The 23442-nt window shown below is 51.0% G+C and overlaps 1 protein-coding gene across 3 annotated transcripts; it reads left to right on the top strand.

The window, feature by feature from the left end:
- The first annotated feature begins 367 nt into the window (after window positions 1-367).
- On the top strand, window positions 368-22621 carry MEOX1 (mesenchyme homeobox 1). Of its 3 annotated transcripts, XM_050762853.1 has the most exons (3): window positions 368-1245; window positions 19356-19528; window positions 20993-22621. In XM_050762853.1, exons 1-3 carry the CDS (start codon window positions 777-779, stop codon window positions 21113-21115), a joined length of 765 nt encoding a protein of 254 aa, XP_050618810.1. In that variant the 5' UTR covers window positions 368-776; the 3' UTR covers window positions 21116-22621. The 3 variants fall into 3 exon arrangements, with proteins under 3 accessions (XP_050618810.1, XP_050618812.1, XP_050618809.1); XM_050762855.1 differs by lacking the exon at window positions 19356-19528; XM_050762852.1 differs by lacking the exon at window positions 20993-22621 and having other exon boundaries at window positions 19356-19732.
- The last annotated feature ends 821 nt before the right edge of the window (window positions 22622-23442 follow it).

Below are 23442 nucleotides of genomic sequence, written 5' to 3'. Positions count from 1 at the left end.
GGATTCTGGATCTGACTTAAGGCTTTTTCTAAATCCAAGACTTGGGGAATTTTGTTAACAGTGCAATAAAAATAACTTCATAGTGTTACAGGAGGCACATTAAAGATGGTGTGTGTGTGTGTGTGTGTGTGCGCGCGCGCGCGTGAGTGCTGCTTTCTTTAAAATAAAAAAAAAAATACAGACAATGTTTCTTTAAAAGTCTCCATCTGCAAATCCCATTAGATGTGCATATAAGGTTTCTGATGATTAATAGTTGCCTGCTAGGGTTTTGGTTGGAGGGGATCTTGTGTGTGCGGGTTAACCCCTCCCTCTCCTCTCTCACATTTCACTTCAGAAATTTGTCACTCTCTCCCCACCGCAGGATTTAAAGTGTGTCCCAGCAGCCCTGGTCCAGCCCTCTGCAGGCATTTGCTCTGGGCTCCAGGACGAGCTCCTCCTCAGCTGGTGCTTCTGGGTTGGGACAGTGAAAATGTTTAGTGTCACTGGCGACAAATACACGTACAGGGGACCCCAGTAGGCAGGCTGGTGCATTGGAGGGGCAGGAGCAAGCCCAATATAGGTGTGTGCACACACATAGGAGTAGCTGGCCACATGTGTGTGTACTTTAAGGAGAGACTTTAGTTTTGGTTTTTTTTTTTTGGTTCCTGGGGTAAATTTTCTGTTGAATATTTTTCCCTCCTATTTAATTTTTTTTCTTTTGCATTTTTAAAAATTTGAACATAAAAAGTATAAAGAATCAAATCTTTGAAAGGACTGAGGCGTGCAGCGGACAGCAGATGGATCCCCCGGCCAGCAGCTGCATGAGGAGCCTCCAGCCCCCAGCCCCTGTCTGGGGCTGCCTTCGAAACCCCCACTCAGAAGGCAATGGGGCCTCAGGGCTACCCCACTACCCGCCCACCCCGTTCTCCTTCCACCAGAAACCAGACTTCCCGGCGACAGCGACGGCAGCGTACCCCGACTTCTCAGCCTCCTGCCTGGCGGCCACCCCACACAGCCTGCCTCAGGAGGAGCGCATCTTCACTGAGCAGCACCCTGCTTTCCCACAGTCCCCCAACTGGCACTTCCCTGTCTCAGAGGCCCGGCGCAGGCCCAACTCAGGCCTGGCAGGGGGTTCCAAGGAAATGGGGACCAGCAGCTTGGGCCTGGTGGACACCACAGGAGGCCCAGGCGAGGACTACGGGGTGTTTGGGAGCACTGCCAATGAGACAGAGAAGAAATCATCCAGGCGGAGAAAGGAGAGTTCAGGTAGGTGGCTCAGGAGCAGCTGATCATTCCTTTACTGTGTGACCTTGGGGAAGTTACTCACCCTCTCTGTGCCTAGGTGCTCTGTCCATGAATTTCTGTCTAGCCTATCCAAATGCAGGAGACTGGACCAGTTACCTTTGGGGTTTCTTCCACTGAGAGTTCTGGGATTCTCTGGTGATGGGGACCGTGTCTGTGTCCCAGCACTCCTGGGCCCCAGGAAGGGTGTCCCAGCGAGAGAATGAAACAGGATCCGCAAGGATTTGGACACGTGAAATGGATCCTCTGGGTGCAGACTGGCGAGGGCTGGTGAGAGGCTTTCCTGCATCAGGCTGCCATTGAGTCATGCTCCTCCCCACCATGCTTTGGCCAGCCCCAAGTGGTGCTAGAGCCACAGGGCTCGTTTACCAGGGAAGTCAGCTGAGATTAAGGCTCTGAGAGCTAAGACTGAAGCTGGGACCCTGGGTGGCCACCCACAGCCAAGACCCTATGTGTCCAGGAGCCTAGAGGCAGAGAAGCAGGCCTGCAGCTGGATAGGAGAGTCCAGGGGTGAGGGGGAGATGGAGGACTGAGGTTTGGGGTATCACCCTGTGGAGCTGGGCCATGTCCAGGCCAAGGGGACAACTTAGCATGCTGAGATCTGGCTGAGCCCCCGGGAAGGCAGCCCCGCAAGGAACTGTGAGGGATGGGCAGCCTCCAGGAGAGTCAGGCAGCCAAGGGAGTCCGTGCTGGAGTCCTAGAGGCTGGAGGATGAGGTTGGCCTATTTGTTAAGATTCCAGCTGAAACCCTTCTCTTCCCCAGGGTGGGGACCTGCTGTTTCCTCACCTCCCCACCAGGCCCTCCCTGGTTTCTCACACTGCCTGTTCATCTTTTGTCTGGTTCCTCGTCCCGGCCTTGTTCGAACAGGTCAGTGCCCAAGCCTCCTGCCCGCACTGCCCTGTTTTCCTCCTGACAGCTGCCCTCAGGGGCACGCCTGTCTGTCGGAGCCTGTAGACGACCTTCCTATGGGGCTAAGAAGGACAGGCCAGAAAAGAAGGGCACCAATGAACAGGTGGGAATGCTTTGTGCTTTGCTTTATCAGCACAGCTTTCCCGAGTTTCTGCTCTTAGCCAAGCCCAGGAATGCTCTGGGTGAATAAAGGGGTCTTACCCAGAAAAGCTCAAGCTGAGAGGAAGAAGAGGCCGGCAGAGGTGTGTCAGCAGTGGGATGTGCCCTGATGGAAAGGCTTACGGTGCCATGGGATACCGACGTCAGCTCTTTTGAGTCCCACGGGTTTGGGAGATAGGGACAGCAGGTTTTATTAGTATCTCGATTCTCTCAATCTGCAAAATGAAAGACTGAAAGTTTGTGAGAACACAGAAAGAATGGGGTCAAAATAGAGTGAGCAGCTCATCTCCATTTGCCCAGGACTTTTCCAGTTTTAGCACTGAAAATCCTGTGTCCTGGGAAACCCCATGGTCCCAGGCAAACAGGAGAATTGGTCACTCTAGAAGTGAGCTCAAACCCCAGGCTTCAGGCCCCCGATGTCACACCCTTCAGTAGATTTCCAACGCAATCCTCATTTTGAAATGATGTTTGGTTTCCCTGCTTGAAGAAGCCCCTCAGTGAGCTCACAATGAGTAATAGGAACCCTAGCAGTCCTTGCGGCTGCTAAATAGAAGGGCCCTTTAAACCTCCAGCCAGTTAGATCCCCATCCCGCAAACTAACTCATCCTACCCCAGGTAGGAAATGTGCTAAGGATGAGAAGGGACTCTCAGCGACTTGACTTTGAGCTGGGTTGAAGAGCTTTCCCCTTGGTGGCGGCACCCGGCACCGTGGCTCCTTCCTCTCTGCCACTTTCCAGGGAACTGAGAGCCAAGGGCATTGAAAAGGGATAGCAAAGCCAAGAGCCTGCTGGGCTCAGGCAGAATCTTCCAGCATTCCGAGTCTCAGCAAAACCCAAATGCACCAGCTCTCTTTTTGGCAAGTGACCGATGGCCCTGCAATGCAGAGAGAGCATTCACGCTAAGCAGCTGGCCACCCGGGAGTACAGGGACACCCTCTGCTGAACGGCCTGCACACTTCAGAGTCAGACTTTGGTGGAGGGAGGTTCCCATCCGCAGAGGCCCTGGGCTTCCCTAAGGGTCCCCTCGGGAGCACCAGTAGCAGGTGAGGCAGGGCCCAGAGAGCTGACTCTCACTCATCCCTCTGTGATTCCAGACAAACTCGCTGTTCAGCATGGAAATCTTTATTGCTCAGATGCTTGAGTCCTCCTTTGGAATTTAACTGAAGGGGAGGAAGGAGGCAAGAAATATCAGCTTCATAAGAGCCCAAAGAAGGGGGAAAGCGACCCAAGGCTCACAACCTACTCCAGGAATTTGGAATTTAGCTCAGAAAAGGCAAACCCACAGAGAGCTCCCCACCCAACCCTACCAATCCTGAGTCTGTAATCGGATCCTATCTCTAAAATTGTGATATTTTGTTCATTATCAATTTTTGGCATTAATTTTGATTTTTACAAATATTGCCTTAAAATACATTTTGTTGTTGTTGTTGAGATGGAGTCTCCATCTAACTCCCAGGCTGGAGTGTAGTGGTATAATCTCAGCTCATTGCAACCTCTGCCTCCTGGGTTTAAGCGATTCTCCTGCCTCAGCCTCCTGAGTAGCTGGGATTACAGGCGTGTGCCACCACTCCCGGCTAATTTTTGCATTTTTGGTAGAGTCGGGGTTTCACCATGTTGGTCAGGATGGTCTTCAACTCCTGACCTCGTGATCAGCCCGCCTCAGCCTCTTAGAGTGCTGGGATTACAGGCATGAGCTACCGAGCCCAGCCTGCCTTAAAATATTATTGTTCTTGATTACAGAGGGTTTGGGAGTGCCCTTGCATTTGGGCCTCCCCAAGTCCAGGCTGAGTGGTCCCTGGAAGGTTAACTATCATTGATCAGAAACGTGTTTTCCATAGTTCTTCCTGGCCAGACAGACAGGCTACAGTGTCATCACGGCAACTTTTGGCTGCATGACTTTGGAAAAGTTCTTAACTTCTTCCAGCCTTTGTTTCCCTAGCTGTAAAATGGGAATATAGCAGTGGCACCTTCCATAGAGAGTCTCTCTGTGAAGGTTAGATGCAGTGATCCATGAGATTAACTCTGTGCCTGGCACATAGTGAGAGTTCAATAAATAGCAGCTATGAATGGTATTAGGCCCATATTTCCTGAACCAGCCTTCAGAAGATAAGGTCTGACAAATATTTCTATATTTATGGGGATGGTGGAATTGAATATTTCAATTGTGCTGTCTCAGAAATTCCTGAGTCTAGGGAACTTCTGGCAATCATTTTGGTCCAGTTGTCATCAGGAGCTCAGAGACCTGCTGGAGAGGTTGTGGGGTGAGTTGGGCCTGGCAAATGCACCCCGTATTGAGAGGCTGAGAAGCCCCCAGAAATGGAAAGTTTGTTGCAAAAGGAATGTTCTCTGCTCTTCCTTCCTCCTCTGCCATCTCCTTCAACTGCTCCCTGCTCACTCCCAGTGGAATCTGGAGCTGATCTACTCAAAGAAATTATCAAGAAAGCAAGGGTTGGCCCGGCACAGCGGCTCACGCCTGAAATCCCAGCACTTTGGGAGGCTGAGCTGGGCGGATCACCTGAGGCCAGGAGTTCAAGACCGGCCTGGCCAACATGGTGAAACCCCGTTCCTACTAAAAATACAAAAAAAAAAAAAAAAAAAAAAAAATTAGCCAGGCGTGGTGGCAGGCACCTGTAATCCCAGCTACTTGGGAGGCTGAGGCAGGAGAATAGCTTGAACTCAGGAGGTGGAGGTTGCAGTGAGCAGAGATCATGCCACTGCACTTCATTCAGCTTGGGTGACAGAGCGGGACTCCATCTCAAAAAAAAAAAAAAAAGCAGGGTCCCTGGCCCTTGGCACTTCCCCACCCTGGAGACAAGCATGGTGTTATCTTACCCAAACCACTCCCAGCCCTAGGCCAATGGGGGTTAAAGACCCCTGCTGGCAGGGACAGCTGTGAGGCCACTGTTGTTTTCCCCCAAACTGTCCTTGCTACTGTGGTTGTCTTTAATTTATGGGAATGAGGGATTTTGCGGTGGTTTCCTGATGGGGTTCAAGGGAAGGTTGCATGTGATTAGAGTGGCTGCAGGTGAATCCGATCGCCCGCCTGGGAAAGCTGTGGTGCTAGAACTCAGCACTGCTCCCTCCTGCTCTCATGTCCTCACTCTGCTGAGACGTGCCTTTAATCAGACGTGATTTGTCTCATCCTTCTTCAGCTCCAACACGTGTGTTCCCAGAGCTGTCCTGCCCCAATTTCTCTTTGCAAGACCTGCTCTCTGCCTGCCCCTGCCCAACCACAAATTTGCCTAAGGTATAAAACTCCACAAATAGGCCTCTCTCTCCTCTTCCCTCCTGATGCCGCTTTACAGGCCACCTCCCCATCCCAGTTCCCCTCCACTACCCCTGCCACGAAGCCACACCAGGGGACTGACCTTGCAAACACATCCTGCATTTTCTTCCCTGTCTCTGACTGTGCTCTGGTGGTTTCTCCTTGCTTAGAGTACCCTCCCCTTCCCCATACTTCTGCCTGTTGAAATCCTACTTAAAAATCACCAGCTCAAAAACAACCCCTTACAATAATATTTTTATCCTTCTTTTTCAAATATTTATAGCCACACTTGTATATAACATGGTATCAAAGAAAGCTACAGTTAAGAAGTTTCAAAGTCTAGTATCTGCTACAGTCTGTGTTGATTTTCTCACTTTAGCTTGCAGTTGTTTCATAAAGCAACTCTTCTGAGGTTTCTTACTGGGGACATCTTATATTTGAAATCTCCTTTTTAAAAAATCGTGGTCAAATATACATAACATAAAAGTTACCGTCTTAACAGTTTTTAAGTGACACAGTACAGTAGTTGTGCAATCAATTTCTAGAACTTTTAATCTTGTAAAACTGAAACTCTATATCCATTAAACAACGCCCCTTTTCCCTTCCCCCACCCCCTAGCAATCACCATTCTACTTTCTGTTTCTAAGCATTTGACTATTTCAGATACCTTATATAAGTGAAATCATGCAATATTTGTCATTTTTGTGACTGGCTGATTTCACTTGGCATAATGTCCTCAAGTTTCATCCAGGTTGTAGCAAGTGACAGGATTTTCTTCTTCTTCTTCTTCTTTTTTTTTTAGAAAGATGGGGCCTTGCTATGCTGCCCAGGCAGGTGATCAACTCTGGGCTTCTAGCAATCCTCCCACCATGGCCTCCCAAAGTGTTGGAATTATAGGTGTGAGCCACCACGCCTGACCTCCTCCTTTCTGAAGACAATAACATTCCGTTGTATGGATATACCAAATTTCTTCCTTCTTTCCTTCTTTCTTTCTTTCTTCTTTTTGAAACGGAGTCTCACTCTGTTTCAAATGGATAATTTCTTTATCCATTCATCTGTTGATGAACATTTAGGTTGCTTCCACCTCTTGGCAATTGTGAATAATGCTGCAATGAACATGAGTGTGCAAATACCTCCTGGAGAGTGTACTTTCTTTCTCTTTCTTTTTTTGAGACCGAGTCTCATGCTATTGCCCAGGCTGGAGTGCAGTGGCGTGATCTCAGCTCACTGCAACCTCCGCCTCCCGTGTTCAAGTGATTCTCCTGCCTCAGCCTCCTGGGTAGCTGGGACTATAGGCGCCTGCCACCACGTCTGGCTAATTTTTTGTATTTTTAGTAGAGACGGGGTTTCACCGTGTTACCCAGGATGGTCTTAATCTCCTGACCTCATGATCCACTGACCTCAGCCTCCCAAAGTGCTGGGATTACAGGCGTGAGCCACTGCGCCCGGCCTTTCTTTTTTTTGAGACGGAGTCTTGCTGTCGCTCCAGCTAGAGTGCAATGGCGCACAATCACGGCTCACTGCAACGTCTGCCTCCTGGGTTCAAGTGATTCTCTTGCCACAGCCTCCCAAGCAGCTGGGATTACAGGCGTGCACCACCATGCCTGGCTAATTTTTGTATTTTTAGTAGAGAGGGGTTTTACCATGTTGGCCAGGCTGGTCTCAAACTCCTGACCTCAGGAGATCTGCCCACCTTGGCCTCCCAAAGTGCTGGGATTACAGGTATGGGCCCCTAATCTCCTCTTCTTATAAGGACATCAGGCAGATTGGATTGGGACCCACCCCAACAGCTTCATTTTAACTTAATCCCGTCTTTAAAGGCCCTATGTCCAAATACAGACACACTCTAAGGTACTGGGGTTAGGGCTTCAACATAGGAATTGGGGAGGGAAGCACAATTCAGTCCATACAGGGACTGTATGAGGACAGGAACAAGGGACAAGGTTCAAGCTGTGGCACAGACCTTTCAGTTGAAAACCCCCTTAGTGAAAGCAGTACCTCAGATGTGTGCCCAACCCCAGAGCTTTCCTAGCTCAGGGTCCTGTCGGCTGGTAGAGATTTTCCACTGAGACAGGAAGTTGTTTCTAGCCACAAGCAGATCCCTGAATTCCTATCTTACACCAAGAACAGACATAAAAAGTGGAGGCAGTTGGCCAGGCACGGTGGCTCACACCTGTAATCCCAGCACTTTGGGAGGCCAAGGTGGAAAGATCACGAGCTCAAGAGATCAAAACCATCCTGGCCAAAATGGTGAAACCCTGTCTCTACTAAAAATACAAAAATTAGCTGGTCGTGGTGGCATGTGCCTGTAGTCCCAGCTACTTGGGAGGCTGAGGCAGGAGAATCACTTGAACCTGGGAGGTGGAGGTTGCAGTGAGCCGGGATCGCGCCATTGCACTCCAGCCTGGGTGACAGAGCCAGACTCCATCTCAAAAAAGAATAAAAAACTTGCAAGCCTGTAATCCCAGCACTTTGGGAGGCCGAGACGGGTGGATCACGAGGTCAGGAGATCGAGACCATCCTGGCTAACACGGTGAAACCCCGTCTCTACTAAGAAATACAAAAAACTAGCCGGGCAGGGTGGCGGGCGCCTGTAGTCCCAGCTACTCGGGAGGCTGAGGCTGGAGAATGGCGTGAACCCGGGAGGCGGAGCTTGCAGTGAGCTGAGATCCGGCCACTGCACTCCAGCCTGGGCTACAGAGCGAGACTCCGTCTCAAAAAAAAAAAAAAAAAAAAAAAAAAAACTTGGAGGCAGTTTTAGGAGTGAATCTCTAAAGAAGGGGGCTGTTTGACAGAGGAAGGGAGAAAAGAGGCAAATGGGGCCGGGTGTGGTGGCTCACGCCTGTAATCCCGGCTCTTTGGGAGGCTGAGGTGGGTGGATCACTTGAGGTTCAGGAGTTTGAGACCCGCCTGGCCAACATGGTGAAACCCTGTCTCTACTGAAAATACAAAAATTAGCCGGGCATGGTGGCTCACACCTGTAGTCCCAGCTACTCAGGAGGCTGAGGCAGGAGAATGGAGTAAACCTGGGAGGCGGAGCTTGCAGTGAGCCGAGATCACACTTCTGCACTCCAGCCTGGGCTACAGAGTGAGACTCCGTCTCAAAAAAAAAAAAAAAAAAAAAAAAAAAGAAAAGAAAAGAAAAGAAAAGAATGCAATGGTAGAGATGAGAATGAAATAAATGAACAACCCCAATAAGTGTCACCTGGGTCACCAGAGTGATGCCAAGTCCCATACAAGTGACCTCATGCCCACGCTCACCCCCTTGCTGGGCCACACGGCACAGTAATAGGAGGAAGGGTGGTCAGAGACTAAGGTCAAGTGCATTAACCAGGTAGCCCTGGTTCAGGTTCCTGATCCACAACTTCCTGGCTGTGTGGACGTGGGTAAATCCTAACCCTCCCTGAGTCCCAGTCTCCTCTGAGGAATGAGGATAGCAGTACCTACTTCATAAGGTAGGTGGCTGTGGGACTAAATGACATCAGAGATACAGAGTCCACAGCCAACACTTGGTAACCCCTAGGTCCAGTTTTCCCAAACCTGCAAATGAGCACTCCTCTCTCTTTAAAGTCCTCCCCTGATGCTAGCTGGCTACACCAGGTTTCCCACATTCAAAGACAGGCCAGAGTGTCCTGAGCTCTGCTGGAGTCTTTGCCCCCTGCCGTCAGCCGGTCCTGCCTGATACTGATGATGCTACTGGCCTAGGGTTGTGGCAGTGCTGGGTGGGGTGTGGTTTGAGGGGTGCACAGCTGCAGCAGCCCCTCTTGTCCCGAGTCCATATCCAGAACCCCCAGTGAGGAAGAAGTCTTATGGTCCAGAGTGGCCAGCGTGGGAGGGGAGACAGCAATTCCACACTCGGCCAGTATCCCTCTAGGCATCCCCGGCCTCCTGGTTAGAGCTCCCCTAACCTCCTCTTCTGACAAGCAAAGAAAGCTCAGAGCCCAAAGCAGGACTCAGGCCTTGGCCACCATCTGAACTCAGAGGCTCCAGCACAAATCCCATGCCTGGGCTTGCTCAGGCCCCTGATCAGGTACAGTCGGAAGCTCTGGAGCAAGTCCATTTCTGCTGAGGCAGCAGAATCCTGACCAACATCGAAGAGGGAAAGGTCCAGTGAGCCCGTGAGCTGTAAGAAGGTCAGCCCAGGAATTGCCTCAGCTCTGCTCTGCCACTCTCCCATGCTAGGGACTCAGGAGTCCTGCCCACTCACCTATTTCTCTGGCTTGAATAAATCAGCGGCACTTGGGCCCAGGGAGGGGGGATAATTCAGAATCCTTTCTGCCTGAGAGGCAGGACTCACAGCCCCTGCAGACCTCCAGAACTGGACCTTTTCCCCAACTCCCTCTCTGCCCATAACTTGGGCTTCTCACCCAGTTTGGTTCGCTGGCCTCTGGCCAGGAGCCACCCCCATCCTTTTCAGGTTTTTTTTTTTTTTTTTTTTTTTTTTTTTTTTGCATGCAAAGGTAGAGGAACAGTGTGAGCAGTGGGCCTGGGTCTCAAGCCCACACTTCCTTTGGTGACAGCTGAGGGTGACATATGGAACTTATAAACATAAACAAAACCCAGAACTACCGATGCCTCTCCCCATCCCCTCTTGAAACCTCCCCATCCCCTCTTGAAACCCTCACCAACCCACCCCACCTGGGACTCTCAGCAAAGACTATAGCACCAGGGTTTTTTTGCTTTTTTTTTCCTTTTTTTGACGGAGTCTCGCTCTGTCACCCAGGCTGGAGTGCAGTGGCGCGATCTTGGCTCACTACAAGCTCCGCCTCCTGGGTTCATGCCATTCTCCTGCCTCACCCTCCCAAGTAGCTGGGACTACAGGCACCCACCACCATGCCCGGCGAATTTTTTGTATTTTTAGTGGAGACAGGGTTTCACCATGTTAGCCAGGATGGTCTCGACTCCTGACTTCATGATCCATCCGCCTCAGCCTCCCGAAGTGCTGGGATTACAGGCGTGAGCCACCGCACCCAGCCAGCATTAGGCATTTTCATTCCAGAAGAACCTGCCTCTCTCCCATGAAACATCCCCTGAATTCCCTGGCCCCACTCCTGGGCTCCTCAGAGAGGCTGGGAGCCCTGCCCATGTCTCTTTAGGCACCTACAGGAGAGGAAAAGGGCCTGGACACGGGGGTGGGGCAGGGCTCAGTGAGAGAGTCAGGCCAACCCCAGGAAGCCAGGGAGATCCTGGATGTGAACATCCAACCAGTCTTGGGCTGGCTCCATCCAAGTCTTGTCTATTTCCATGGGCTTTGACTGCTCTTTCTGAGGTTGAAAGTAGGAGAGCTTACGAGGACATCAAAGTGTCTATGCTGTGACAGTGCAGGAAGCTACAGACACCATTTTCAGAGGATTTGCCAAGGTTTCACCTACTGATGTCATGCTTCAAATATTCCCTTCTTCTTCCCTCTCTGGGGAGTCCCAGGGAGACAGATCTGAACCCAGACCCAGACAATGCCCCTAGGATAGGCACAGCTTCCATACTCATCCTCTCCCGAGGGCAGTGTGACACAAGGCTATAGCCCTAGACTGGTCTCAGGGGCCTTGGGCAAGTCATTTAGTCTCTGAGTCTTAATTGCTCGTATGTTCAATGGGCTAATGTGTACCTTACCTACCTAATGGAATAATTAAGAGGATACGATAGGAGACAGCCCAATAGGGTGGAAACAGCTTCCTATCAAGAAAATCTGAGTTCTAGGCCCAATTCTGCCCCTAACTTGCTGTGTATCCTTACATGAGTTCCTTACCTTCTCTAGGCTCACCTATAAAATGAAAAGGTGACATTGATCATCTCTAAGTCCCTCCCACCTCTACTTTCTATGATTCTGTAGTATCTGTGAAAGCCTAAAAGAAGTTCTCTTTGGAGGAAAGAAATCCCTTGTCAACTGCACAGTGCTATTCGAATATGAGGCATTTGGCCTCCTGTCTGGTTTGGATATGAATTTATGTAAATTGGTGCCCTCAGAGTTGGACTGTAGAGTACAGAACTCCAGAAAGGCATGTTCCACTGGGTCTGTCTGAACCTCCCCGTAGCTCTGATAAAGCTGTCTGCTCACTTTAGGAAGGCCTGCCAAATGTGGCAGCTACGTATGAAATAATTTGCCCTGGATGGTGTGGAAGCTCATGGTGGAAACCGCAATCACACATACGCTGTTTGCATTTCTCTGGGCAGTTGACTGTTCCCTCACAGCCCTGCTCCAGCAGAGGGTGAGGGTCATGCAGGGGCTGGGGCAGGGCAGTTCCTCCCTAACCACAGAGGCAGCCCACTGAGGGCCAGCATCCTCCCTCCGTAATCCTGGAAGAGGCAGCTGTGGCCCCCAAGAGAGAAGCAGTGCGGGAGGAGTGATGTGAATTGCCATGTGACACATCTAGGTGTTGTGCCTGGAATCATGGGACTCCGAAGGCTGCAGCAATAGTGGCCTAGGCTGGGTGCAGTGGCTCATGCCTGTCATCTCAGCACTCTGGGAGGCTGAGGCGGTGGATCACCTGAGGTCAAGAGTTCAAGACCAGCCTGGCCAACATGGCGAAACTCCATCTCTACTAAAAATACAAAAATTACCCTGGCATGGTGGCAGGTGCCCATAATCCCAGCTACTCTGGAGGCTGAGGCAGGAGAATCGCTTGAACCCAAGAGGTAGAAGTTGTGGTGGTGAGCCGAGATCAGGCCATTGTACTCCAGCCTGGGTGACCAGAGTGAGACTCAGCGAAAGAAGAAAGAAGAAAGAAGAAAGAAGAAGGAGGAAGAAGAAAAGAAAAGAAGAAGAAGAAGAAGGAAGAAGCAGCAGCAGCAGCTGAAAGGCCAGACATTTAAAAGATAACCCTTTCACACAGGTCTGGAGATGTGGTGCCTTAAGGAGCATAGTGCTCTAACTCTGCCCATGAGTCATCTCAGATATAATCTCCAGTAGAACTCCTTCTGATGGTTCTCGTGAACAGAGCTTCAATGACATGCCAGGCACTGCCCTAGGTGTTAACACCTGCTATCCAGCTCATGTTACTTCTCAGCCTGATAAGCACAGCAGGTGTAGCTATTCTTGCTTTGCAAATGAGGAAATTGAAGCTCCAGGAACCTAAAGGACTTGCCCAAGGTCCAAAAGCTCTTCCTCAGTGCCTCACTCACCTACGAGTGCTAAGGCCCAGGTTCACCAACAGGTCCTCTAACACTTCTGCATATATAACTTCCCTCCACACAGCTCGAGGCAGGGCGAGAGAAACGGCCTAGCAGAGCCCTGATTGTTGAGCCACGGGAAGGCTGGGGAGGGCTTTGGGACAGAGCATACAGTAAGACCTCAGATCTGACTGAAGGGAGGAACTAGGAGCTGAGACAAGAATATGTGAAGTTGGAAGAGCCTCAGACTTCATCAAGGCTAGAGGTTCCCAACAGAAGAGAGAGTAGGGAGTGTAGGGCATCAGGGCTTATGTCCTGGGAAGGAACTCTGACACCAGCTCCCTGGCAGAAATAGAATCCAGTCCAATCCCATACTTCTACACATGGGGAAACTGAGGCCCACAGAGGCGAGGAAGGCTCCCTAACAAAGCTGTACTATCCTACTATCCTGGGAACAGACCATCCTGGGAAGCATGAGTTACTTTCCTTCTTTTTTTTTTTTTTTTTTTTAGACGGAGTCTCACTGTATTGCCCAGGCTGGAGTGTAGTGGCACGATCTCGGCTCACCGCAAGCTCCGCCTCCCAGGTTCACGCCATTCTCCTTCCTCAGCCTCCTGAGTAGCTGGGACTACAGGCGCCCACCGCCATGCCCAGCTAATTTTTTGTATTTTTAGTAGAGACGGCGTTTCACTGTGTTAGCCAGGATGGTCTCTATCTCCTGACCTTGTGATCCGCCCGCCTCGGCCTCCCAAAGTGCTGGGATTACAAGCGTGAGCCACCACACCTGGCCTAGCAAGAGTTACTTTCATGTGGCAGGTAGCACGAACTATGCCCATGAGCAGGATAGTTCCCAGAAACGGAATGCAAGTGCTCTTAGTGTTTCCATCTTGATGAATATGTTGCAATTTGTTTTTTTTTTGTTGTTTTTTTTTTTTGAGACGGAGTCTCACGCTGTTGCCCAGGCTGGAGTGCAGTGGCGCGATCTCGGCTCACTGCAAGCTCCGCCTCCCGGGTTCCCGCCATTCTCCTGCCTCAGCCTCCTGAGTAGCTGGGACTACAGGCGCCCGCCACCGCGCCCGGCTAATTTTTACTGTGGTCTCGATCTCCTGACCTTGTGATCCGCCCGCCTCGGCCTCCCAAAGTGCTGGGATTACAGGCTTGAGCCACCGCGCCCGGCCGCAATTTGTAATACTGTTGCAGAACAAAGAGAGCCATAACTTTCTTTTTTTTTTTTTTTTTTTTTTTTTGAGGCGGAGTTTCGCTCTGTCTCCCAGGCTGGAGTGCAGTGGCCCGATCTCAGCTCACTGCAAGCTCCGCCTCCCGGGTTTACGCCATTCTCCTGCCTCAGCCTCCCGAGTAGCTGGGACTACAGGCGCCCGCCACCTCGCCCGGCTAGTTTTTTTTTTTTTTTTTTTTGTATTTTTTAGTAGAGACGGGGTTTCACCATGTTAGCCAGGGTGGTCTCGATCTCCTGACCTCGTGATCCGCCCGTCTCGGCCTCCCAAAGTGCTGGGATTACAGGCTTGAGCCACCGCGCCCGGCCGAGAGCCATAACTTTCACTTCAACTTTCATAGCTTGCTTCCCATACTTCTGGTCCCTTCATCATTTCCAACAGTGGTGAACGTTGATCCCACTCTGGGAAGCTGACAAGGGACAACCGCTCTCCCAGAGCCAATATCCATCCCACCCACCATTAGTAGGTATTGCCCCCAGGTTCACACAGGGGGTTAGCTGAGACCCTCAGTTCCCGCCCTGGCTGCTGCTTCCTGTTTCCTCTGCCCCAGAGGCTAAATCAGGACAATGACAGACAGGAGAGGTGGCCAGGGATGGGGCATAGCTTGGCTGGCAGTGGTCAGCTGCCCTGCCCACACAACCAGGCCAAGACCAACTCCAAAAGCGTCCTCTCCTGCTTTTCCCTTTTCTCTCTAGGGAGGACTATGTGCAGAACTAGGGTGGGGAAAGTTGTTTTGGGGGACACCATGAGGCACCTGTACACACCTAAGCAGGCCTTGGAGAGTAGGTATGGGTAGCAAATCGGATAGTGCCCCCAGGACCTCTGGAAGTGGTGACAAGCCGAGCAGCCATGGTCCAGCTCCAGGCCCCAACCTGGGCCAGCTAGCCAGGAGACAGTGGAGAGCCTTGCCTCTAATCAGATAGATCTGGGTTCAAATCTCCCTTCTGTCACCTAAAAGCTGCCAGGCACACTGGGCAAGTTCCTGGGCCTGTCTGAGGCTGCCTCCTCTGTATAACAGGATGATTTAGCAAATACTTAGCAAGTACTTTTTCCTCTTCTCTCTAGGAGAATTATGTGCAGAACTGGTGGGGGCGGGGTGGGGGGGCAGTTGTGCCAGATACAGAAGCAACTATGGCTAGATGCTAGAGTGAGAAAAAGTGTTTCCCTGGGAGACAGCTATTAATCAAATTATCACACAAACCCAGGTAAGAGTACTAAAGGGGGTAAGAACAGTATTCACTCATAGGCTGCCCTGTGGTGAGGTTAAAGCTGCGGATGCCTCTGGGCACACTCAGAAGCCTTCAAGAAGCACAGCTGTTTCTATCCCAGCCCTTCAGTGTCATCTCGTGGAACTGATAAATTGGAGAATATATTTGTCCAGCATTTTTAGATTTTTTTTTTTCTTTTTTGAGAGGGAGTTTTGTTCTTGTTGCCCAGACTGGAGAGCAATGGCGCAATCTGGGCTCAATGCAACCTCCGGTTTCCAGGTTCTAGCGATTCTCCTGCCTCTGCCTCCCGAGTAGCTGGGATTACAGGCATGCGCCACCACACTGGGCTAATTTTTTTTGTTTGTTTGTATTTTTAGTAGAGACGGTGTTTCTCCGTGTTGGTCAGGCTGGTCACGAACTCCCGACCTCAGGTGATCCACCCACCTCGGCTTCCCAAAATGCTGGGATTACAGGCGTGAGCCACCGCGCATGGCTCTTTTTTTTTTTTTTTTTTTTTTTTTAAGATGTATTCTCACTCTGTCACCCAGGCTGGAGTGCAGTGGTGCAATCTCGGCTCACTGCAACCTCCGCCTTCTGGGTTCAAGTGATTCTCCTGCCTCAGCCTCCTGAGTAGCTGGGATTACAGGTGCCCGTCACCACGCCCGGCTAGTTTTTGTATTTTTAGTAGAGACGGGGTTTCACCATGTTGCCCAGGCTGGTCTTGAACTCCTGACCTCAGGTCATCCGCCTGCCTTGGCCTCCTCAAGTGCTGGGATTATAGGCGTGAGCCGCCACTTTTCAACTTTAATAGCATTTTGCACACACATATTAACGCGTTCAGTCTTCCAATAACCCTAGGAGGTAGGTGAAATTGTTTTCCTCAATTTCTTAATGAGGAGACCGACACCCAGAGAAGTTAAGTGATTTCCTCAGTCTCCAGCAAGGAGATTCAGGATTCAAGCCTCTGAGCAAGTCCTCTGGGCCATCCACTCCCCGCAACCGTGGAAAGGAAGGGCTGGGAAACACTGAGCCTCGGGACAGGAGGAGATTGGGAAACCAGTCCCCGACCGCGCCCGTCGTCTAAGCCCGGGTTTCCTGCCTCTCTCCGGGCCCGAGGGCCGGGCTGTGCTACAGGAAGCCCGTCATCCGCTTGTGAACGACCCTCCCGGGCCTGCTGCCAGGAGGGGGCGCGGGACTGGCGGCGGCCAAGGCCGGAGGGCTCCTCGGGGACCCCGGCCCGGGGCTGCGCGTCCTTCCCTCCAGCCCACGCTCCCGCTTCCGGAGGGGTCTGGACCTGCCTTCTCCGGCCTGGAGCTAGAGGCCGCCGGGCAGGCAGCCCGCGCCGGGAACTCGGCCCCCTGCCCTGCTTCCCGGGCGCGCCCCGCGGGCGGCCAACCCGGTTCGGACGCGGACCCCCGGGCCAGGGCGCCACGACACCCCTGACCCGGGCACCGGGACTATCAGGCCCCTCCCCCGCTTTCTCGGGTTCCCGGAACGGCGGCACCCACTCCCCTTCCATGCCTCGGCGGGGGCCGGGGACGCGCAAAGCGAGGTGGGCCGGGCCAAGTGCCCAAATCACTTTACCGCGCGCGTACTGCTAGAGAGCAGCCCAGCCCGAGGCAGACGGGCGCGGAGGCGGAGGACGCGGAAACTGAAATACAAAGGGATTGAGTGGAAAGCAATAGAGGGAGGTGCTGGGAGGGGAACCAGCTAGGCTCAAAGCTCCAAAGCGGATCGCCGGGTTAATGTGGGGTTTCTGCCTCGCCACCCACTCCCAATGCGGCTGCTCAGCCGACTGCGTAGGCGGCTTCTCTGCATTACACTAGCTGGTCTGAATTCCCCAGCCCAGCCGGCCAGGTAGCTTAGACCCGGCCTCTGAAAACACCGGATCCCTCTTTCCAACACTCCTCGCCAGCAAGGCAGAGATGGGTCTTTCAGGGAGCAGGAAGTTGGGGCGCAGGTTTCGGTAAAGCACCTCACTCGGAGCCACGGTTTCCGTGTCTAAAATTACAATGGGCCGGGCGCGGTGACTTACGCCTGTAATCCCAGCATTTTGGGAGGCCGAGGTGGGCGGATCACGAGGTCAGGAGATAGACAGCATCCTGGCTAACACGGTGAAACCCCGTCTCTACTAAAAATACAAAAAAAAAAAAAAAAATTAGCCGGGCGTGGTGGCAAGCACTTGTAGTCCCAGCTACTCGGGAGGCTGAGGCAGGAGTATGACGTGAACCCGGGAGGAGGAGCTTGCAGTGAGCCGAGCGAGACTCCGTCTCAAAAACAAAAGAAAAAGGAGGACAATGAAGCGAACGACTTTTAAATGTTAAAGCCGCGCACGCATGGCTCCTGCCGCCATTCCCTGGCCATGTGGCATGCATCGCGAGTTAATTGTGTAGGTGTGTGGTCTTCTTCCCACCTCCTCTCCACCCACCACCTCCATTCATTAAAGTGAAGGTAGAGCTGCCTCCCACCCGTCTGCTCAAGAGATAACCATGCAACCCCTTTTATTTGTTCAGGACTTTATCGTTTGTAAGCCCTTCCTATATATATATATATATATATATATTTTTTTTTTTTTTTTTTTTTTTTTTTTTTTTTTTTTCCCCAAGACGGAGCCTTGCTCTGTCGCCCAGGCTGGAGTGCAGTGGCGTGATCTCGGCTCACTGCAGCCTCCGCCTCCTGGGTTCAAGCGATTCTCTTGCCTCAGCCTCCCAAGAAGCTGGGATTACAGGCGCGTGCCACCATGCCCAGCTAACTTTTTGTGTTTTTAGTAGAGACGGGGTTTCACCATGTTGACCAGGCTGGTCTCGAACTCCTGACCTCGTGATCCGCCCACCTTGGCCTCCCAAAGTGCTAGGATTACAGGCGTGAGCCACCGCGCCTGGCCCCTACATATTTTTCATTTGAACAATATATGTATGTCAAATCGCCTGAATTTGATTCTTGTCTCCCACACCCCCTGGCTGAATAAACTTGGACAATTTGCTTAACTTCTCTGTGTTCATTTTCTGGTCCATAAAGTGAGACTAATACTAGAACCACGGCCCGGCGCGGTGGCTCAAGCCTGTAATCCCAGCACTTTGGGAGGCCGAGACGGGTGGATCACGAGGTCAGGAGATCGAGACCATCCTGGTGAACACAGTGAAACCCCGTCTCTACTAAAACTACAAAAAAAAAAAAAAACTAGCCAGGCGAGGTGGCAGGCGCCTGTAGTCCCAGCTACTCGGGAGGCTGAGGCAGGAGAATGGAGTGAACCCGGGAGGCGGAGCTTGCAGTGAGCTGAGATCCGGCCACTGCACTCCAGCCTGGGCGACAGAGCGAGACTCCGTCTCAAAAAAAAAAATAATAATAATAATAATACTAGAACCACTTGGTTGGGCTATTGAGGATTAAGAGGCTAATATATGTCAGGTACAGCACCTGGCACAGAGTGTGTTCCCTGACCCTGTTGACAGTTATGACTGAGCCCCACTGAATCTAACATGCAACCTCCTTCAGAGGGGTCCAGATGGTTTTCCAGATTTGGCCCTCTGGGGCAGATTCTGATTCGGTAGGTAGGTATGGGGCAGGCCTGAGATCCTTCAGATCTGAACAGCTCCCTGGTGCTGCTGATGCTGCTGGCACCCAGGCACTCCTTTGAGTGATGAGGTCTTAGAGCGGCGGACTTGAACAGCACCAGAGGCATCTGGAGGGTTTGCAAAAATAGACTGCTGAGCGCCATCCCCAGAGTTTCTGACTCAGTAGGTCTGGAGTAAGACTAGGATTTGCATTCCTAACAATCTCTCAAGTAATGCTGATGCTGCTGATCTGAGGACCATAGTTTGAGGCTTTGTTTTAGAGCATCTCACCCCTCAAGCCTATGACCACAAGTAATGTCATACTGGGGGGTGGGCTGGGGAGTAGAGATCATTAAACAGCCAAGAGTAGCTTCTTGTGCTTTGGGAATAAAAGAAAGTTCCGGGAGGAGGGGCGGGGGACAGCCAAAAAAAAAAAAAAAAAAAAAAAAAAAAACCTTCCCAGTTCTAATATGGGTAAGACACCAGAAGGAATGAAAAGGACAGTGTAGCTTTTTTCTCAGCATCCTGTAAAATTAAGGGAGAGTGGGAAAGACTGCCTAGTTGCTCAAGGGCAAAAGAAAGGGAATGGAATCTCCTTCAGCCCATGTCTTCCTGTTTTGGGGTCCTCTCTCCCCAGACAACCAAGAGAACAGAGGGAAGCCGGAGGGCAGCAGCAAGGCCCGCAAGGAGAGGACGGCCTTCACCAAGGAGCAGCTGCGAGAGCTGGAGGCGGAATTTGCCCATCATAACTACCTGACTCGGCTCCGCAGATACGAGATCGCGGTAAACCTGGACCTCTCTGAGCGCCAGGTGCGCCCCCAGCGGCCCCTCCTCTTATTTGCTCTCCCATCTCCCGCCCTTCCCTCCTTTCCCACCACCACTCCCTTCACCTTCTTTTTCTTCCTCCAGCCAGTCCAGTGGTTTTCAACTGTGGCCATACCTGAGAATAGCCTGGGGAGTTTTGGGTTTTTTTGTTTTTTGTTTTTTGTCTTTTGAGACGGAGTCTCGCTCTGTCACCCAGGCTGGAGTGCAGTGGTGCGTTCTCAGCTCACTGTAACCTCCACCTCCTGGCTTCAAGAAATTCTCCTGCCTTAGCCTCCTGAGTAGCTGGGACTACTGGCATGCGCCATCACGCCTGGCTAATTTTTGTCTTCTTTTTTAGTAGAGGCGGGATTTCACAATGTTGACCAGGATGGTCTCAAACTCCTGACCTCAGGTGATCCGCCCTACTCGGCCTCCTAAAGTGCTGGGATTACAGGCGTGAGCCACCATGCCCAACCCCTGGGGAGATTTTAATAGTGCTGATGTCTGGGCTCTACCCCTAGGGATGATTTTAATTGGCCTGGGATGGGATACAGGCCTCAGAATTTTTCAAAGGCCCCCTAGGTGATTCTCATATGCAGTTAGGTTGGGAGCTCTGGTCTGGCTATTTCCAAACTTGAGTATATGTTGGAATCCTCTAAGGCACTTGTTCAAAATATGGATTCCAGAGGTCTGGAGAGAGATTTTACCATAATGAGTGGGCCTGAGAATCTGTATTTCTAGTACGTTCTCTAGGCGATCTGGATATGCAGCTGGTTCCTGGGCACACTTTGAGAAAAACTTCCCTGGCCCTTTGTTTTGGACTTTCCCTTCAGCCACCCCACACCCCCACACCCAGGCTCTGATATGGAATAATAGTAATAATAACAGTAATATTTGATAGCAGATTTCAGTTGATAGAGCGCTCTGCTAGAGGGCTGGATTTTGAATCAGAAGACTTAGATTCAAGTCCTGCCTCTATCACTTCTTCTAGCCCTGGGACCTCTGGGTCTCTATCTGTAAAATGGGATCATAATCCTGCAGGTAATACTCAAGCTTAGATGAGAAAATGTGCTGACCAGAGCTATCTAAACCAAAAAGTTCTCTATAAATGTGCCTAAGGATAAGGCTGATGACCTCTGCTCCCAGACCCTTGGGGAATGGAGGTAGGGCGCAGGGGGACCTGGCACAGGTGGGGCAGGGCATGTGAAGAGGGTGGGGCCAATGCAGAGTGTTTTTAGAACATGTTCCCCTGTCTGGGGCTTTATCCCAAGACACAAGACAGACCTCTGGGCAGATTGGTGTGTCCTCTCTTTGGTCTTAGTTCCTGGGGCGTTTGAGGGAGTAGAGAGTGGTAAGTGATGGTTTCAAGCTGGGGTCCCTGGAGTTACACCCTGGCTAGCCTGAGCATTGACATGGGGAGGAGGTCACACCAGCCCTGGAGTGCCCAGGCTCCTTTGCTTCCTCCCCTAGGTCAAAGTGTGGTTCCAGAACCGAAGGATGAAGTGGAAGCGTGTGAAGGGAGGTCAGCCCATCTCCCCCAATGGGCAGGACCCCGAGGATGGGGACTCTGCAGCCTCTCCAAGTTCAGAGTGAGATTCTGCGTGGAGGAAAAATGACTAAGGACTGAGCCCCCTACCCAACTACCCCCACCCCAATGCCACCTTTACCCTCTTCCTTCCCCAGCCGGGGCAGCCTCTCCACATCTTTCACTGACTCTTGGATATGAAACTGCCCAGCATTCCTGGGAGTCTTAGAGTTGTCCAGGAAGTTCTATCCAACCTCTTAGCAGCCTCTTCCCTAGGGCCTTTGCTCCCACACTCTCATGGAATCAGACAGAGATCCTACCAGGCCGGATGAATCTGGAAACAGCTTCAGAGACACTGCTTCTCAGGGTCTCTTGGCTGCCACCCATGCCTCCTCCTACTGCTGTTCTCCTGTGTCAGCCAGGCCTCCTTCTGGTCTGGACACCACCTGGCCTGGTGGGAGAGACGCTTTGGAACCAGCTGGCGACTCGGATAGTAAATGCTTCAAAAGGAAGGAAATGATGGAGACACACGCCCTTGCCCACCTTCCTCTATGGGCTGTACATCTGAGGCTTTGGGGCCCCTTAGTTGTCCCCAAACCCCAAGAAAAATCAGAATGTGGAGAGTCAAGGACAGCAACTCAGCTGCTGCAAGCCAGAAACCCATCCCTATCTCCAAATTTGTTGGCTAAGTGGGGACACTTATAAGCACTGACTAGAGAAGACAGAAAAATAGCCTCATGTAGGTTTCTGTGTCCCCATATAGGCCCGTCCACACAGGCTTGACTGGGTGGACAAGAATGAACCCATGACAGCACCTGCTGCTTCAAAATCAAAATCAATTTAGGGATATAGCAGGGGCTGTTGGGCTGTGCTCCAGAGAAAAGGAGCAGCTACTCCCTTTAAATCCACGATTTGTGGATTGAAAACCTCTCCAGATGCCCAGTTGCTGGGCTGAACAACTATGGGCTGGAAACAACGTAGAGTCTGGAAAGTGTCCCCTACATTCTGGAGGGGAGGGGAGATAATAAGGAGGGCTCGGATGAGGGCCTGGAGATGCGGAACCCTGGCATAGAAGGTTCTCTAGCTACAGTGTCCTGTGACTGCAAAAGGGGACGAGAAAATCCCTTTTCCTCCATGGCATGGATTTAAGCTCTTGCTGTGTGTTCTACAAATGCTGTTATTGTGGGAGGAAATGCTAGGTTTTTGTGTGTGGACTGCCCAGACCTCAGCCAGGTCTTCTGGAGATGCCACTTGAGGACTGCTGGCCAAAGAGCATGAGGGACTGAAGCCCTGGCTGCCTCAGCGCTCTGTCTCCCAACACCAGCTGGTGTTGCAGAGGGAGGTCAACGTGAGTTTGGATCTCTTGTACGCAGATGTAATCATTCACATGTAACCCCACCTCTCCACCCCAAAAAGGGCAAGAGCTGTGGAAAATGATTGCCAAATGAGATGGCTGGTTAGAGCATGATTTTTTCTAAAGCATACTTCATGTATTTTCTTAAGATTACATCAAACTAATTGTGCAAGGTCAATTCACTTTGTAAGAAAACTCTTGGAGAAATAAAATCAATAAAGAGCAAAGTTCCCAGGCCTTTTTCTTTGCAGAGCGAACAACCACAGCTCTTGTGTGCAACCTTCTGATTGACCAGACAATGTCTAGAAGCAAGAGAAAACGGCAAGAAATGATCTAGACAGAGCTGTCCCCCTTTAGTTTTTCAAAAGGTAGGTACCAAATATAATTGTTGCCCCCAAATTTTTTTTTTCTCCCATGCAAATGCATGGTCTTCATTTCTCATTGTAAAAGTTTAGCTTTCAGTTTCCCTAAACTATGACCTATCAAATAGTCAATGTTTTGTAAACAAAACATTGTTAATAGAGTAATCTTGACCACAAAGTAACCATTCCCAATGTTTAAATTCAAAGTTTGGAGATTTTATTTTTCAAGGTAGAAAAGTGTATATTAATAGTAGTAAAAATGACATAAGAAAAAATATCCCATATTCTCTTTTTTTTTTTTTTTTTTTTTTTTTTTTTGAGACAGAGTTTCGCTCTTGTTGCCCAGGCTGGGACGCAATGTCACCATCTTGGCTCACTGCAACCTCCACCTCCTGGGTTCAAGTGATTCTCCTGCCTCAGCCTCCTGAGTAGCTAGAATTACAGGCATGCGCCATCACGCCCAGCTAATTTTTGTATTTTTAGTAGAGATGGGGTTTCTCCATGCTGGCCAGTCTGGTCTCCAGCTCCTGACCTCAGGTGATCCACCTGCATCTGCGTCCCAAAGTGCTGGGATTATAGGCATGAGCCACCACACCTGGCCTCTATGTCCTTTTTTTCTTTTCTTTTCTTTTTTTGAGGCAGAGTCTCACTCTGTCGCCCGGGCTGGAATGTAGTGCCA

The sequence above is a fragment of the Macaca thibetana genome, chromosome 16 (assembly GCF_024542745.1).
Source record: "Macaca thibetana thibetana isolate TM-01 chromosome 16, ASM2454274v1, whole genome shotgun sequence".
Taxonomy (NCBI): Eukaryota; Metazoa; Chordata; class Mammalia; order Primates; family Cercopithecidae; genus Macaca; species Macaca thibetana.
This window is presented reverse-complemented; position numbering and strand designations above follow the sequence as displayed.

What these genes read in the sequence shown, in the direction of transcription:
- MEOX1 (XM_050762852.1), top strand. Translation starts at nt 777, where the DNA reads ATGGATCCCCCGGCCAGCAGCTGCATGAGGAGCCTCCAGCCCCCAGCC. An exon ending in GCGGAGAAAGGAGAGTTCAG is followed by an intron (nt 1,246 to 19,355) that starts GTAGGTGGCTCA and finishes CTCTCTCCCCAG; the next exon opens with ACAACCAAGAGAACAGAGGG.